Raw genomic sequence first — 17,919 nt, 5'->3', positions numbered from 1 at the left:
TACAGGGATGACCAGAGACTGCGGACACGGTACAGGAGATGACCAGAGACTGCGGACACGGTACAGGAGATGACCAGAGACTGCGGACACGGTACAGGAGATGACCAGAGACTGCGGACACGGTACAGGAGATGACCAGAGACTGCGGACACGGTACAGGAGATGACCAGAGACTGCGGACACGGTACAGGAGATGACCAGAGACTGCGGACACGGTACAGGAGATGACCAGAGACTGCGGACACGGTACAGGAGATGACCAGAGACTGCGGACACGGTACAGGAGATGACCAGAGACTGCGGACACGGTACAGGAGATGACCAGAGACTGCGGACACGGTACAGGAGATGACCAGAGACTGCGGACACGGTACAGGAGATGACCAGAGACTGCGGACACGGTACAGGGATGACCAGAGACTGCGGACAGTACAGATGACTGCTGACCTTTGGGGAGGGAGGGGGAGCGGGTACCTGAATTTGACAGGTACCCGCTCTTACTTCCGCAGAGTTTTTTTTTTATCTTACCTGTTCCTTTATCCAGCCGCGCGCTGTCTTCCCGGCTTCTGTAGTGTGGGCGCTCGTCGGACAGCCGGATGCCCAGTGCGCATGCGCGAGAAGCGCTGCGCTTTGTGATTGGTCCGGCGGCTTCTGGGATCTGTCATGTGTCCCAGGTACCGCCTTACCATTCACAAAGAGCACTGCTTCTTGCGCATGCACACTTGGGACTCGGCTGTCACGCACACTACAGAAGCCGGGAAGACAGCGCGCGGCTGGATAGAGGGACAGGTACGGTCCCACTGCAGAGCTGAGCGGCCGGCCCGGTATTCTGACACGGCGGCGGTGGAAATACCGGACCGGCCGCTCTATATTCGCTCCATAAGACGCACTGACATTTTCCCCCCTTTTTTGGGGGAAAAAAAGTGCGTCTTATGGAGCGAAAAATACGGTATTCTCCTGGCGTGCCCACAGATAAGGCTCAGCGTGCCGGCTGTGGCACGCGTGCCATGGGTTCGCCATCACTGACCTAGGCGATCAAAAACGTGACAGGTCTCAGAAGACTACAGGACCATTCATGAAGTGCAGTGGGTACCTGGCTGTGAAGCCGCAAGCTGTCAAAGCCGGGTGCCCACACTGAAAATGCCGGCCTCCTGGAATACAGGACAGCCTGTGAAACTGTCTGTGGGGGACACACCATGGGACCGAGGGACAGGTAAGTGGCTGTTTTTTAAAAGTCAGCAGCTACAGGTTTTGCAGCTGCTGACTTTTTTTTTTTTTTCTTTTACAGGGTGAGTGGAACTCCGCTTTAAATGTAGTGTCTGCATTCATTTTTCCTTTTTCAGAGTGCATACTTGCAGCCAGAACTGAAAAATACCCATTGGTCCCGCCAGAAATACAGCTTCCTGTTCACTTCCTGTGAGCTAAACTGAAATCTCTAACAGTTTTTTGTTGACTTTCCCAGCTACCTAATGAAAGCTACAGAACACCTCTCGCTATGTTATAGAAAATAGGAGAAGGAGATGATCTGTAGTCCTGCCCTAGGGTGACAACACTGCTCCTCCATGACTCAGTACAGTGAGTGTTGTCAACGTAGGAACAAAATGTTACTGGCAGGATCAACAAGGCAAAAGAAGCCTAAGAAAAGGAAATTGGTGCGGACATCACATCTAAGGATTGGTAAGCTGTAATATAGTCCACTTCCAAAATGTATTTTCGGAAAGTGTACAGTAAGAGTTCAAACTCCTTTTAATAAAAGCAGTGGTTCTTTCAAAAAATAGATACATACACAATTAAAAACAGTTAACCGTTTTTCTATACAAAATACAGCTATCCCTGTCTAGAAAAGGAGACAACCCCACTCCCCCAGTTCAAAGGGATGTGGGACTGGGACCAGGGGCACTCTCCCCACCCCACCACATCCTTCCTCATGTTTTATAGCTTAAGAAATATTCTATCAACAGTAATGACAAAATGAGCAAGTTAGGGAAATGAGTTTGGTAAAACACATTCTTTTTAAGACAACCAAGTGGATGTTACTATAAATGTACCATTCGTTAAGAAAAGCGAGGAAAGTAAGATAGTGGGGAAAGAGAGAGGCTGTGCAACCATAAAGCTCTGCAAACATCATAAATGTTTCTTGGGGGCGCTAGACATTGCCGCAGGGATACTTGATCCAGGTGTCCACGAATCATTTTAGTTTATCCTTCAAGATGGCAGAAAGTTTCTCAATCATTAACCAGGATAATTTAGCCTTTACCTGATCAAACTGTATAGTAGGAGAATTTCAGGATCCTGATGCAGCAGTTTGTGCAGCTATAAACTCATGAGATAAGCCGTCTTGCATGCCTTGGTGTTTCTTTTACTGGGTGGCCCAATAAAACCTGCTGTTGAAACTTTTTGAGGTTTGTCCCAGTCAGGAAGCATATAAAATTGTATACCTGTATCCAAAGTAACCTCACTTTTAGACAGGTCCACCAAATGTCGAGTTATGAACCACCTTGCCCATGTCCCCTAAAGCATAATGGTAAGGCTCTGGGAACATAAGAGGCTAAATTGTAATATATTCTATCCTCTTGGGTTAGATATGCTTTCATATAATACATAGGATTCCCAGAGTGTTTTGGGTTATCTAAAGAGACAACACGGCAGTAGATGCCTGCCTGGAAGCACACAAATTGAACCCTTGAACGGAGCTATTTGATAAAGGAAGAGCAGCTGCTGTGACTCATTCACACGCATGTAAATCTCAACTTGAGTTAATGCTCTGCAAGAAAGGCGCAACAGACCAAGGAAAATATGAAAACTATGCGCTACCGTCTGGCTAAGATTAAAGTGGAGCTCCAGTCAAAATTAAAAAAAAAAAAAGCTTAAAAAAGCAAAACAAAACTGTAGCTGCTGACTTTTTTGAAAACAGACTCCAGCGATGTCCTTATCTTAGCCAGTTGCACTGTCTGTCCTGTGTCCCTGGTGCTGGCATCTTCATTGTGGGTTAACCCGCTGTGACAACTTGCATTGGGGGGGGGGGGTGTAGTTGTGGGGCAAACCGTTTGCAGCAGAAGTGGGAGCTGGCACCTGTCACATTTCAGCCCCATCAAACCACCACCCCTGGTCCCCAAAGGTGCCAATCCTTAACGGGTGATGAGGCCTTAGAGTGGTGCTTCCCTTTTTTGGTGTCGCTCAACTTTAAGCATGTAACATGCAGTCCTGTCCCTAATGAAGAAATATACAAAACATTTACACATTTCCTCTTGTGGGTCACTTGAGTGCACCATGACCTGTTTTCAGCTGACAGCACGATAAAAACTGCAGTCAGATGACATCACTTTTGGTCTGGAATCTGGAAAGATCCTGACTTTAAAGTCTGCATCCACCCAGATGGCAGATGGCTCAGTCTTTCAGCAAGCCGCTGAGTCTGAGCCAGCTGCTCCCACCTCCTCCACAGCCCAGTGCTCCAGTAAGTGCTGTAGGAGCTGAGCAGAGAGTCGGTGACTGACGCTCACCGCTCTCTGCTCAGTAAAGACCTAGAACTGAGCAATCAGCAGTCTTTGCTCAGTTTTACAAGCTGTAGGGGACAAATTAATCACCGGACCAATGCTGCATCCATGTATGTAAGTATATGTTGTGTGGTGTGTTTTTTGTTTTTTTTGTTTTTTTGTTTTTTTTTTTGTGTATGTGTTCCAAACATCTTTTTAAAAGTATGTATACATTGGCCTTTATATCAGCAGAACCAAGCTCATTATGCTTAGGCTGCCTTTTTGTATGAAAAAGTAAGTTGCCCTAAAAAGAATTCCCCTTCCATTAATTTTCTAGTTTATTTAAAAAAAATGCACTGACATTGGTTACTGTGAGCAATGCAAACACTATCCTTTTTTACATTTTATAAACCATTTTCCCTGTAATCTTGATCGAACTGACTAAAAGCTAGGTAAATGAGTGTTTCAGTTAATTCATTCTAATAATTGACTTGGGCACCATGCTGATCTGAAAAGCCATGCCAGAACATCTGCTGTAGTTTGTTTTTGGTTCATGGTAATTTCGTGTTGTCTGGTTTCCACTGTGCACAGAAAAGGGGGTTCAACCCCTTGACGCCGACGTCACACAAATATGCGGCCTCGCAGAACTGGGCTTTTTTTTTTCTGTGGGGCCACATATTTGTGTACTTGTCTTTTGTGCCGAAAGCTCGCCGCACTCCCAGCACAAAGACCGCGGTGTCACAGAGAGCCCCGGGTCCCGTTCTAACGATCAGGACCCGGGATTCCCGATTCCGGGGTCACATGATCACTGTGATAGCCTCTGATTGGCTATCACAGTGATCATTCACTGTACAGCCCGGCCCCCTTGCTTTTTCTCTCTATGAATGGAGAAGAGAGATACACTGTATCTCTCTAACTCCTGGCATAAAGAGAAAAAAAAAAAAGGTATAATCCACCTGGATGTACAAAGTAGTTGTGGTGATATGTACGGTTTTACTAACACGTCAACGTTGCAGAATTGTGCTTAGGCATTTAAATTTGTTTTACCCTTGGGCGTGAAGGGGTTGACCAGTTGAATTTCCCATTCCATAAACTGTAACAAATTAATGTTAGTAACTTTATTTAAAGACTGGCTCTATTTTAATGAAGAATTTTGTGTACTTCAGACTGTTGCATAGTCCAGCTTCTCCCAGTTGGTCATATGTGCCCTCACTATTCAATTTATTCTTTGAGTTGCCTTATCTCACTGTATTGGTTTTTGTAATAGTTTAATTGCTTTCATTTTTAACAAATGTCACTGTGCTGAACAGTTAACTTAAATCTCATTTCAACTGTTCAGCAGCCTATTCTGCTGGAGATTTGTTGGTCCTGTGAGATTTCATTTAACAAGCTGCATCCTGTCGGTAGAATTGGGTGATTTCCATTGTTGGCCTTTGCTGGGAACAGAGACACATAGCACCTGCTCTGCATGACTTATAGCAAACGTAAGGAAGTTGTGCAAGAAATCTGTGAGAGAGGGATGATTCATCCCAGAAGAATTGCCAGCTGGCAGCATATCTTACAAAGTTTGAGAAAGCTGTAGCCTTGATGGTTACTGGTATCTTGATGTGTGAAATAACCCTTTCTTAATAAGGAGACATTTTAATTATGCTGGCAATAGGGTGCTCCAAGAAACTGCAAAATAGAGGTGTGTGTGTGTATATAGTATGTTTGATATGCTTCAGTAGCTTCCAATTCCCTTACACTTCCATACGGATGTGTTCACCAAGCCTCATGTTTAATGTGAAGGTTGCAGGACCTTTCACAAATACTGTGTGGTCATTTGTGTGGGTGCAAGTTAAAGGATACATTCACATTTTTTTATGGAAAAATAAGTGCTCATCTTTAACAGGTAAGAAAATGTTTACTTATTTTTTTTTATTAAGCATATAAAGCATTGCACTCAAGATCGGTCCTCCTGCAGACTGTCAGTGTAGCTGTCTGCCTATACCTCATATGGGCAGGAAGTTAATGAATGGCAGGAAGAATCGGTGAACTACCTAGAGTGCTCATCAGCACCCTGGTAGGTTATTGAGAAATATAAGCTGTCAGCCACAATGACTAACAGCTGTTGTAGTTCTCCCATTCACAGAGCTCTGTAAATAAATGATGCAGCTTGAAACATTGGGTATGCGGAGACTATCCCTGGGCCGCTATCACCATGCGGGGAGATGAGTTATGGGTCCGCTTAGTTAGTAACATGTTACACCCTAAATATGCTGTAATCTATTAATAAAGGAACTTTATCCTTTATTTTTTCCCCATCATTCTCAATTTTCTCTTCTGCTGAAGGCTACAATCTTTAAGTTTAAAACTTCCATCCCTCCTGTGCCCATGCAGCATTATTCTTCTGGTGCAGCAGAAGTAATACAGACTCTGGACCTGTCAGAGGCATCACGGGTGCCAACTGTGCTCACCCTTTCCTATACACCCTCCATTTGTAGAAGCTGTACTGTAGTTTCTGTAAATTAAAAATGAGACCTTTCATTCATAGGCCTGTTTGCCATTCATGGAGCACTTCATCGATCAAAGCTATAGTACAGCTTCTATGCATGACGGAGGGAGCTGGAAAAGGGTGGGCACAGTCAGCAGGTTGTGACAGAGAATGGAAGATTTCAACAAAGAGAGCTGTCACCATCTAAAAAATAAAATTACAAACTTTGGCTTTTACTTGATCCTGCCAGTAACAGTTCTTTTTCTAGGACGACAGCTCACACTTCTGATTCTATATCTGTGGAGGAGACCGTGTCACGCTACAACAGAACAACCACCCTTAATCTCCATAACATTGGGGAGAGTTGTTCTGTAGTCCAGATATAGCTTAGAACAGTGCTAACATTACATTCAGTGGATTTCTGAGAAGATCAGTAGTTTTGTGGGTTTTTCTTTCCTTTTTTTTTTTTTTTTCCAAATTATCGAATAGCTATATCAAATCTTTCAATAGCATAGTTAACAGAACAAAGTAGATCAAAAAGGAAGTTCATTGTTTGGATTTACATGCAGAATATACTATTTTTTTTCATTGTAATTCACCAAGTTATTACTAGTAGTGGTGATGCTTGGTTAAAAGCCAGTTAAAATGCCTTTACTTGCAGTAACATTCACATAATGCAACTTTATTACTCAAGATGGTATTCTCCAGTATGGAGTAAAAAATAAAATGGGTGCTGGGTTTACTTCAGACAGTTTCTGTGGGTCTAAAATCAATATTAAAAAAGTAATCAAAGCGATTTAGTTTTCTAATATTATGGTTTTAGTTTGATTGCAATAATCTGTTCAAATTTATACCACAGGAAACTGCACAGATGTGATGTTCACTGCAGAAAGCGAGAAACACTTTTACAATCAAAAAAATCGGGCATGCATTTTCACTAACTGATGAAGTAGAAAACTGCATTTGACATGCATTTTCATTTCTTCTTTGAGAACCTTCCAAATCATTACATAATAATTGTGCAAAACTTGTCACATGGATTTTATTCGGTGCTACTTGCTTTAAGATGGAGAAATCTCAAATGTCAGTCTTACCATTTTGTTTTGCAGCAAATGTGTTAAACGACTTTTACACTTAATATTGTGATAACTGATGCCTCTCATTCTGGGTTTAACAAGTTAAAATTTCAGACATTGCGTGCATGCGGATTATGCTGTAGGTTTTAATTGGTTCCCATGCCAAATGATTATAACCATATCTCTGTTACAGATGTTCAAGCTGTTGCTTATGAGGAGCCAAAACACTGGTGTTCTATTGTCTATTATGAGCTGAACAATCGAGTAGGAGAGGCGTTCCATGCCTCCTCCACAAGTGTGTTGGTGGATGGTTTCACCGATCCTTCCAACAACAGAAACAGATTTTGCCTTGGGCTCTTGTCCAACGTCAACCGCAACTCCACTATCGAGAATACCAGGCGGCATATTGGAAAAGGTAAACCTACCGAAAGAATTACATTGCAAATACTACTAATATATATTTTGGGTTTCACGCTCTCCTGCCAAATTAAATCTAAAACCTTGCTTCAAAGATTCTATTAATGTTTATCAGAGTGGGCTTATACCAGGAGCCAGATATGAAAGTATCATGCACACCAAAAAAAAATTAAAGGGGCACTTTCATCAGAGTATAGCATCAAGTCAGTTAAACTCCTAGGATATTGTTAAGTAGCGGGGTTTGTTACGTTTCAGCTGCTTTGGTGTTAATGAAAATAACAGGTGCACTAGATGGGCAACAATGAGACGATCCCCAAAACAGGAATGGTTTTACAGGTGGAGGCCACTGACATTTGTTTTTCCCTACTCATCTTTTCTGACTGTTTTTCACTAGTTTTGCATTTGGCTAGGGTTAGTGTCACTACTGGTAGCACAAGGCGATACTGGACTCTTCAGAGGTTGTACAGGCATTCCAACTCCTACAGGATGGCACATCAATACATGCCATTACCAGAAGGTTTGCTCTGTCTCCCAGCACAGTCTCAAGAGCATGGAGGAGATCTCAGGAGACAGGAAGTTACTCTAGGAGAGCTGGACAGGGCCGTAGAAGGTCCTTTACCCATCAGCAGGACCGGTATCTGCTCCTTTTTAGAGGAACAGGATGAGTACTGCCAGAGCTCTACAGAATGACCTCCAGATCCGCTGGTGTGAATGTGTCTGACCAAACAATCAGAAACTGACTTTGAGGTTAGCCTGAGGCCCCAATGTCCTCTAGTGGGCCCTGTGCTCACTGCCTGGCACCATAGAGTTTGATTGGCATTTACCATTGAACACCAGAATTGCCAGGTCCACCACTGGTGCCCTGTGCTTTTCACAGATGAGAGCAGGTTCACCCTGTGCTCATGTGACAGACGTGAAAGGGTCTGGAGAAGGCATGAAGAACATTATGCTGCCTGTAACATCGTTCAGCATGACCATTTTGGTGGTGTTTCAGTGATGGTCTGGGGAGGCATATCCATGCAGGGATGTACAAACCTCTACAGGCTAGACAATGGCACCCTGACTGCCATTAGGTGTCAGAATGAAATCCTTGGACCCATTGTCAGACCCTACGCTGGTGCAGTGGGTCCTTGGTTCCTCCTGGTGCACAACAATGCTCAGCCTCATGTGGCGAGAGTATGCAGGCAATTCCTGGAGGATGAAGGAATCGATACCACTGAATGGCCTCCGTGCTCACCTGAGCTAAATCCAATAGACCACCTCTAGGATATCATGTTTTGGTCCATCTGACGCCACCAGGTTGCACCTCAGACTATCCAGGAGCTCCGTGATGCCCTGGTCCAGATCTGGGAGGAAATACCCCAGAACACCATCCATTGCCTTGTAGGGAACTTGCCCCAATGTTGTCAGACATGCATACAAGCTCATGGGGGCCATACAAACGACTGAGTACCATTTTGAGTTGCTGCAATGAAATTTCAGCAAAATGGACTAGCCTGCTGCATAATTTTTTCACTTCAATTTTCAGGGTGTCTTTGAATTCAGTCCTCTGTAGTGCGATGATTTTCATTTCCATCAAACGATGGGGCATCCCTTACGTTCCTAACACATTACCCAGTCCATATCAGTATAGATATCCAGCATATTTTTTCCCCATTGAGATCTCATGTGTTTTCAAAGTGTTCCTTTAACTTTTTTGAGCAGTGTAAGATAGATAGATAAAATACAGCTGCCAGTTGGTGTGTAAGCCCAACCATTAAAATACTAAAAAAAAAAAAAACCCACATTTTTAAATATGCAACTTTTTTATCAAAATACATTTATGTTCCTTGTTAAGGCAGCTCCTGTTGTAGTGAGACAATACTCAGTACAGTTCCTGTCTTACTAGTTGTTCAAACCTTGTCACTTTGTCAAATGGGCTTCTATGGGAAATACCAATATCCACTTTAAAAGTACATTGCCCAGGCATGATGCATGGTTGTTGTCTTCAGGAAACACGCTATGGTAAATGACATACAGCAGTTGCTGGCAACGAGGCTGTAGGATTTTATTGTCATTCAGTTGGATTTTAACTGCAATTTTCATGTGGCCCCTTCCTTGCCTGTATAGCTGTTTGTTCTCAAGCATTTGAGAAACTGAGCGAAAGCTACCTTCTGTGACCTTACATGCCAAGTCCATCCTGTTTATAACCATTTGAAACAAGGAGACATCCTCTGTAGATTCAGTATGAAAGGAGGTTAGGTGTGTAAAGGAAAAATCTCCTGGTCAGATCTTTAATTTAGGAGCAGCGTTTTGATGGGTTTCCTAACATTTACATGCATTTGTGAAATGAGCTAATATTTTAGTTTTTTGATGGGCCTTTAATTTGGTATTTAATACTAGTCAAATATGGGACCCCAGCCAAGACCTTTGCAAATGTAATATCGTACTGTGGTGTCTGCATAGATTTAATAGATCTCTGAGCAGACGTGAAAGAGCCAAGTTGGCTATGACACTTTAATAGCACATTGAAAAAGCAGCATGTGAGCTTCTTTTTAGAGCCATGGAGAGGTTTACTTTTATATAGGAATGGCTTTCACTTATATGGTGTTTCATATTTTTTTCCCTTACACAACTGAATGTACTTTGTTCTAAAGTTTTACTGAAACTGTCTTTTTGTTTAGCAAGTGAAAATAGTTTTTCTGTGGTGCTCAATAAAGTGTTACACAAATTTAGTAAAGCTGATCTATCTTGTAGGTGTCCATTTGTACTATGTTGGAGGTGAAGTGTACGCAGAGTGCTTGAGTGATAGCAGCATCTTTGTTCAGAGTCGAAATTGTAATTACCATCATGGATTTCATCCTACAACTGTATGCAAGATTCCTAGTGGATGCAGCTTGAAGATCTTCAACAACCAAGAGTTTGCTCAACTTCTGGCCCAGTCAGTAAACCACGGGTTTGAGACGGTCTATGAACTTACCAAGATGTGCACTATTCGAATGAGTTTTGTTAAGGTAATAATTTTGCATGGAATACAAACCTGTTATTCCCCCCCCCCCATGGCTTCTCAGGTTTTTAGTAGCTCTTGGCAGATACAGATACTAGCCTTTAACCTCTTCCCGACTGCCCTATAGCAGAACTACTGCTACAGGGCGTCAGTGGTGCGTGTGTATACGTGATTTTGTATTTCAGGATAGGGGGTGCCTGCGCCACCCTACCCATGCTGCCATTGGCGGCTACAGCTGTCAATCACTGGGTCCAGGCTGGAGATTCCCCACTGGCACCCAACGATCGCTGAGGAACACTGTCGGGAGAGGTCTGTATGTAAACAGTACAGATCTCTCCCCTGTCAGCATGCCGCTTTGTATTCCTCTGTATAGCAGAGCAATACAAAGCAGCGTGCTTACACAGTAAAGCACACAGACAAAATGGTAAACCAGCACACAGTTAACCCTATGATCGCCCCAGATATTAACCCCTTCCTGCCCAGTGTCATTAGTATAGTATCCATTTTTGTAGCAGAATATATTTTGGACTAAATTTATGACTATATATTTTTTTTTAATCTGTTTTATAGCAAAAAGTAAAAAAAAATATATATATATATATATATATATATATATATATATATATATATATATAAATTTTCAAAATTGTTTTTTCTTTTTTTTTATAGTGCAAAAAATAAAAACCGCAGAGGTGATCAAATACCACCGAAGGAAAGCTCTATTTGTGGGGGGAAAAAGGGACCTAAATTTTATTTGAGTACAGAGTTGCATGACCGCGCAATTGTCAAAGTAACACAACACCGTATCGCAGAAAATGGCCTGGTCATGAAGGGGGGTAAATCCTCTGGAGGGCTAGTGGTGAAGTTAAATTCCAGCTTTTTTGAAAAGGCACTTGAATACATTGCAAAAATGTTGGCAAACCTCTTCAGTCTTAATTTTCTCCGTTCTAGGAAAATTGTCCCAGCATGTCCTTTCTCAGTCTCCTATGGGAGGACTGATTAGAGGAAATATCGTATTCTCTAAAACCCTTTAGCGCAGAAAAGTTTAGAAAGTATTTATGCTAAAATGCTAGTTGCATGTAATCTTCTAAATGAGCGTTACAGATCTGTGTAGACTTCTGGTATAAAGCAGCAAGCCATACAAAAGTGCTACCTCGCTGTGCCAGCTCTGAGGCCTGATGATCGGGATGATGATGCCCTAACCCTGCATTCACACTTGAGCAATTTGTAGCTTGAGCCCGGGTTCACACATGTGCGGTATATCGCATGTGATTCGCACAGGAACCGCACTGCATTCCTGTGCAAATCACATGCGATTTGTGTGCGGTGCGATTGGAGCCATACATTTTGTATGGCTCTATTCGCACCCGCACCAAAAACATGCAGGACCCTTTTTTGGGTCCGCATTAGAATCGGATTGCATAGGTATTCACACCTATGCGATCCAATTCTGCACTTCGCACCGTGTTTTGCGGACCACTTTTGGGGTATTAACATACACACGCGCGGTTCGCATGAATGGGGTGCGATTCTGATGCAGTGTGTAATTTGCACTGAAAACGCTGCAAACTCCGCACCGCATCAGTGTGAAGCCCGAAACTCCAAAAATGCTTGCGCTTAAAAAAAAAAAAAATCCATTCTCTAGTGAACAATTTTATTTTTATTTTTTTTTTAGGTTTGAGCATATTTGGAGCTTCAAACTACAAATCTCTCAAGTGTGAATGCAGTTTTAGAGATGTCTTAGGATGAGGGTGTGGCTCGAAAAAAAGCACTGTTTTTTGGTAAATGGGTTTAAGCTGTAAAATGCAGTGAGCTTTAAGGTGCTTCTGAAATGCTTTGACTCGCATTTATTAGCTTGATTTGCTTTTTATTTTGCTCAAGGAGCTATGGTAAAGTTTATGTAAGTTCTAACTATGAACCTCTCTATATATTTTTTTTCTTTCTTTATACCATTGAAAGATCCTACCAGTGAGCTGATAACTTTGTTCTCTGCTTATGCTGCACTGTTATCATTTGGCATTGTTTTCCCAGTTTTCTGTGGACTACAAAGCATCTCCCCTCCTATGTTATGGTGGATGAGGAGGAGAAGTTCTATAGTCCTAAAATGCTTCCTGTGTGTGGTGGTGTGATCATTTTGTCTCTGTAGGACAGGAATTATTACTGGTGCAATCGCAAGTGGAAAATTTAAGGATAAATTCTCAAGAAACAAAAACCTGCCAGTACATCTAAAGTAATGTGATACCTTACATTATAGCAATCCCCTTTGACTTGATTTTGCAATGACATTGTGTCTGAGCTGCTTTTTTTTTTTTTCCCCCAACAAAAGTCCATGTAAACAAGCTCTTGTCACTGATGAGTTCCCATCTTAAAGCAGAACTACACTGTATCTGAGCACCGTAAACCAAAGGCGCTGTTTAATTAATTTTTAATTTTCAAAGCAAACTCCCCCATCCATCCATGTCTCCATGCTTATGCTGAGAAATCACTTAGGAAAAAAGCCCCTACCATTTCTGTACTTGGCCATATTGATTAAGGACTGAAGATTCATGTAGCATTTACCTCTTGGAATCCAACTGCCCTTAGCTCAGAGATAGGCGGGGGGTGTATTTAGCTGAGAGACTCCTGGGATGTATGACATAATTTGCCTAGGCATGTAAACCAGGAAATAACTAAACAAATGTAATAAACCTGTGTGTGTGTTTTACTAATGCTAACAGCAGGAGGATTAAAAATAGCCAATGTTGAGTGAGAGAGTGAAGTTCCACTTTGAAGGTTATAAAAACAGCAGGTGTTAAAACATTGGCTTTCTGTTTTTTCTGTACTGCGTTGTAGTTCTATTGGATAACTGTCTTTATTTGGTTACCTGAACTAAACAATGTTTTTCATCTTCACTTTTAGGGGTGGGGTGCAGAGTATCATCGCCAGGATGTTACTAGCACCCCCTGCTGGATTGAGATTCACCTGCACGGCCCTCTTCAGTGGCTGGATAAAGTACTTACTCAGATGGGTTCCCCCCATAACCCGATCTCATCTGTGTCTTAATTGGAACTGGACATTTCTGGATGTTATGGAGCCGTGCATGTACTTGAAGGATGTATGCATCAGACACATACTGGCAAAGGAGGGGACAATTTTTTCATTTTTATTTTTACATATACAGTTTGGGAGCCTCTAATACTTGATGTTTGTGACCAACTCAACGTGAGAGGGGGTAGAGGGTCCCTACTTTTTGAGATGTGGCTCAATTTTCACAGCAGCTAATTTTTATTTTTTTTTTTAATATATATATAGCGATAACAGTATAGCATTGTAATTTAAACCATGCTGTGTAAAGTATTAACTAAAGCAGATTTACTTCTGGCTGTATAGTAGATATGAGATTTAATCCAAACTTTGCTGTTCTAGATTGGCAACATTCTCAGCACTTGATACTACTTCTTGCCCCGCCCCCCAAATTTAACTGCGCCATTGTATTTCATCTGTTTAAAATACATTTTAGTAGTAGTTGTACATGAGAAATTAACATGTCACTTAAATGTGCATTGGCCATCAGGATGTTAGGAGATGCTCCTTGCTGTTTGTACAGTTTTTTTTTTTTTGTTAATAACCCTACCCCCACCACCACCACCACCATTTTACGAAGCATAAAATATAGTTAGGATGGACTAGGTGAGATTTGAAGGTTTGAGAAGGTTCCATGGTTTTAAATTGTTTAAAAATGTGAGCACAGCTTTGAAGGTCCTTTTTTTTTTTTTTTTTTTTTTTTTTTTATTTGCTGTGTGTTTTGTAATGCACCTCCTGCTTTCTTTTAAAACTTTATGCAGTCAGTTGAGTTCCACAGGTGTATACAACTGATTGAATGAAGTGCAAGCATTATTTCTCCTGGCAATAACCAGCCTTGATTCCTTTCATTTTTTCATAATAGCCTAGCTAACATGCTTTTACTGTCTTCTGGGGGGGCTTACAGTTTTATGACCCCCTTTCCTGTATTGTAACACTACTGCAGTGTCCTAGACCTCGGCTTTAACCGCTAGTGTAGGAGAAAGCAATGGTTAAAAAAAAAAAAAAAATACTAAAATATTGCACCTCCTTTAGTAATGGACAGCCTGAAAAACACTTCTGCTGAGCTTAGTGGACATTTTAAAAATCCAAGGTTTACTCAGACTTTTTTTTTTTTTTTCCCCTTTTTTATGATGTTACTTTTTGTACTATTTTTGTTTTTCTTTTATATTCACAGTTAAGCTGTAGTACTTCTCGAAAGTACTTTTATTCCAAATCTAGTGGATGGTGTTTACTAGAAGTTTAAATAAACGGTCATTATTGCTTACTTATATGAAATTTGTGGTTTTTGTTTTCTTATTCAAATATATCACTTTTGAGTCATGTTCCCAAAATGTACCTGAATTGGTAGAGTACCTGCCTTTTTGGTTTTGAATTGTCACTTTTACTTTGTGGTAACCTTCTCTGAAGGGGTCCTGTACTGAGAAAAATACATAGGCCACCATTGCTGTCCTCCTTCTGAAAATTAGATTGTTGATCCAGGTTTTGAGGCATGTCACTATTGAATAGATCTGTCTGACAGTCAAGCAGCTAGCATTTTTGGGAGGAGGGTGACAATGGTAACCTATGTATTTGTTAGTACAGGTTTACATTACTTTGAATTTACATAAGGGCTGCAACTGCCAAAACAAAAATCAGATGGCATCAGGGAAACCAAAATAAGGAATATTCCGGGCCTGAATTGCTATCCTGTTTCCCTGATGCCATCTGAGTGTCTGATCAGGATGAAATAATGCTAGGCCCATGAGTAACTACAGCATCTGTGTTCTAATGTAGCACATTGCAAAAGAACCATGCTCCCAGCTGGTGCAATATAACCGCCTCCCGCCCGCCATAGAAGGAAATGATGGATAGGCAGTGGTTTTCTCGTTCTGGGAGGACATCATATGATGTCCTCCCACTCTAACTGCATGTGTGCACCCCCGGGGGGGGGGATCAGCGGAAAAAGCCGGTGACTTCGGCTCTGTCACGTGATCAGCTGTGTCCAATGACGGCTGATCACATGTAAATAAGGAAATGCCGGTTATCATCATTTCTCTCCATATGAGCTGTCACGCTAACAGCTCGCGAGGAGAGCCGGTAATCTGCATTCCTCAGACATCTACACTGATCCGTGCCCTGATGATCAGTGTAGCCCTATCAATGCCACCTGTCAGTGCCCATCTGAGCTGCCTTTTGGTGCTGCCTGTCAGTGCCGCATGAGTACTGCCTTTCAGTGCCGCCTATCGGTGCCATATGAGTACTGCCTGTCAATGCCCATCAGTGCCACCTACCAGTGCCTCTTCATCAGTTCTGCCTATCAGTGCCCATCACTGCAGCCTCATTAGCGCACAACAGTGAAGGAGAAAAATTACTAATCTACAAAATTTTATAATAGAAGCTAAGAAAAAAACTTTTTTTTTTTTTCAAAATTTTTGGTTTGTTTACCAAAAAATAAAAAACCCAGTGGTGATTAAATACCACCAAAAGCTCTATTTGTGTGAAAAAATTGATAAAAGTATCATATAGGTACAGTGGTGCATGGCCGCGCAATTGTCCTTCAAAGTGCAGCAGCGCTGAAAATTTGGCCTGGGCAGGAAGGGGGTGAAAGTGCCCAGGAGGCAAGTGGTTAATCTCCACACAGTTTGGAAGAAAACATGGGAGGCCAGCCTTAAAACAAATCCTTAGATTATTTTGAGTGCTGTGTTCTTTTTTTTTTTTTTTTTTTTTTTTTTTTTTTTTCCCAAGGCATGAAGCGAAATCTAATACAAACCTTAATGCAGACTTTTTTTTTTTTTTAATAACCTGTTAATGAGCAGAATTTCAATTTTTGATTAACGTTTTGGGTCCCTTTTTAACATCTGCGTGTTTCAGTATCGTGTGCTAAACTAGAACACTGTTAAATGGGAATTCCATTAAGACTTCTTTTGTAGGGTTGGCATACATGTCAATCTTCCATTTACTCTTTCTCACTAATGCAGTACTAGGTGGTAGGCTAGCATGGGGGGCAAAAAGTAGAATTCTATAGCCTTTTAGTACGGGTAAGGCTGTCACGAAGACTGTTGTAAAATTCACAAACGGGAACCTATCCTCCTCCAATAGGCAGTTTTTCAATAAGTTGATTAACCACTTCCCTACCGCGCTATAGCCAAATAATGGCTACAGCACGGTCGTCCAGTTCTGGGAGGGCATCATATGACATCCTCCCAGAATGCGCCCCCAGCAGCATGCAATCAGCGCTGTCTGTAATTGCTGTGTCCTTTTGGACGCAGCTGATCACATGACTTGGTAAAAGGTCAATCTCCGTGGTCTTTTCACCATGTGATCAGCTGTGTCCAGTCACAGCTGAACACCATGTAAATACACTTGCCAGTTACCGACAGCACCTTTTGACAGTGTGAGGAAAGTAATGCCGGTAACTGTCAAAGGAGACATCTGCACTGATTTATCAGTGCAACCCCAGAAGTGCCCATCAGTTCCCAGCAGTGCTGCCAATCTGTGCCAGTCAGTACCACCTCATCAGTGCTTCCTGCCAGCGCTGCCTCATCAATTCATATCAGTGAAGGAGAAAAATTACCAGTTTGAAAAATGTTATAAAAGAGAAACAAACTTGCTAAAAATATATGGGTACAGTGGTGCATGGCCGCGCAATTGTCATTTAAAGTGCGGCAACGCTGAAAGCTGAAAAATGGCCTGGGTAGGAAGGGGGTAAAAGTGCACAGTAGGCAAGTGGTTAAGGAATAAGCATACTGCTCATTGACAGGTTGATGGGGAGGGGGTTGTATTTTATAACAAGAACGACAAAGCACGCACAAGATGAATTATTAATCTGCAGACAGTGTCCCTCAAGAGTTTACAAGCAGGATTTTATTTTTGTTAAACTATTTGCATTTTGATGGTGCATAGGCTTCAGTTCACACAGGCTGCAGCCATACCTCAGCATTTATGGCTCCTACTAATCACTGATGATATGGCATTTATTACTCCTAGTGACTCCCTCAGTATGTTCCAGTGCCTGCCATTCTATTTCAAACACTTGGGCAGAGTGATCCCCTTCCCATTGGTGCCTGTATAGTTCCAGCTGTGGCTTTGCCACAAGGAATGCTGTAAGATGAGGAGCTTACAAGGTAAGTGACAATGAATACCAGCAGAGCACCATTCTTCCCACTGAACACAAACTATGGTACACTGTTGTCTAAAAACTGATGCAGAGGCATATTACTTCCACAGAGTGTTTCATAGACACTATTGGATGGAATAGTCACCTGCCCAGTGGTGTCTGTATGGTTCTGGCACCAAAACAAATTGTTGTGGGTATAGAAAAGTACCCCCCCCCCTTTAAAATCACATTTTGTTGCTTTGCAGCTAGAAATAGACTATTTTTTTGTTTTATCCCATTGTATTTACTCAGCTTTTTACTATTGCAGCTTAGAACATCCAAGTGAAAGATATAAC

The 17,919-nt window shown here is 42.0% G+C and overlaps 1 protein-coding gene across 1 annotated transcript in view; it reads left to right on the top strand.

Annotated features, from left to right (window-relative positions):
* The window catches only part of SMAD1 (SMAD family member 1), a 94,761-nt gene extending 80,009 nt beyond the window's left edge, over nt 1-14,752 (top strand). Inside the window, exons 5-7 of the mRNA XM_089670492.1 lie at nt 7,216-7,437; nt 10,176-10,432; nt 13,324-14,752. Coding sequence (XP_089526618.1) covers nt 7,216-7,437; nt 10,176-10,432; nt 13,324-13,467 — 623 coding nt within the window. The 3' untranslated portion in view covers nt 13,468-14,752. The remainder of the gene's footprint in view (nt 1-7,215; nt 7,438-10,175; nt 10,433-13,323) is intronic.
* The last annotated feature ends 3,167 nt before the right edge of the window (nt 14,753-17,919 follow it).

Source organism: Staurois parvus, unplaced genomic scaffold (genome assembly GCF_062004578.1).
Source record: "Staurois parvus isolate SC_StPar_1 unplaced genomic scaffold, SC_StPar_1.0 ptg000090l, whole genome shotgun sequence".
NCBI classification, from domain to species: domain Eukaryota; kingdom Metazoa; phylum Chordata; class Amphibia; order Anura; family Ranidae; genus Staurois; species Staurois parvus.
Note: the sequence above shows the minus strand (reverse complement) of the source record. Positions and strands in the feature narration are given on the sequence as shown.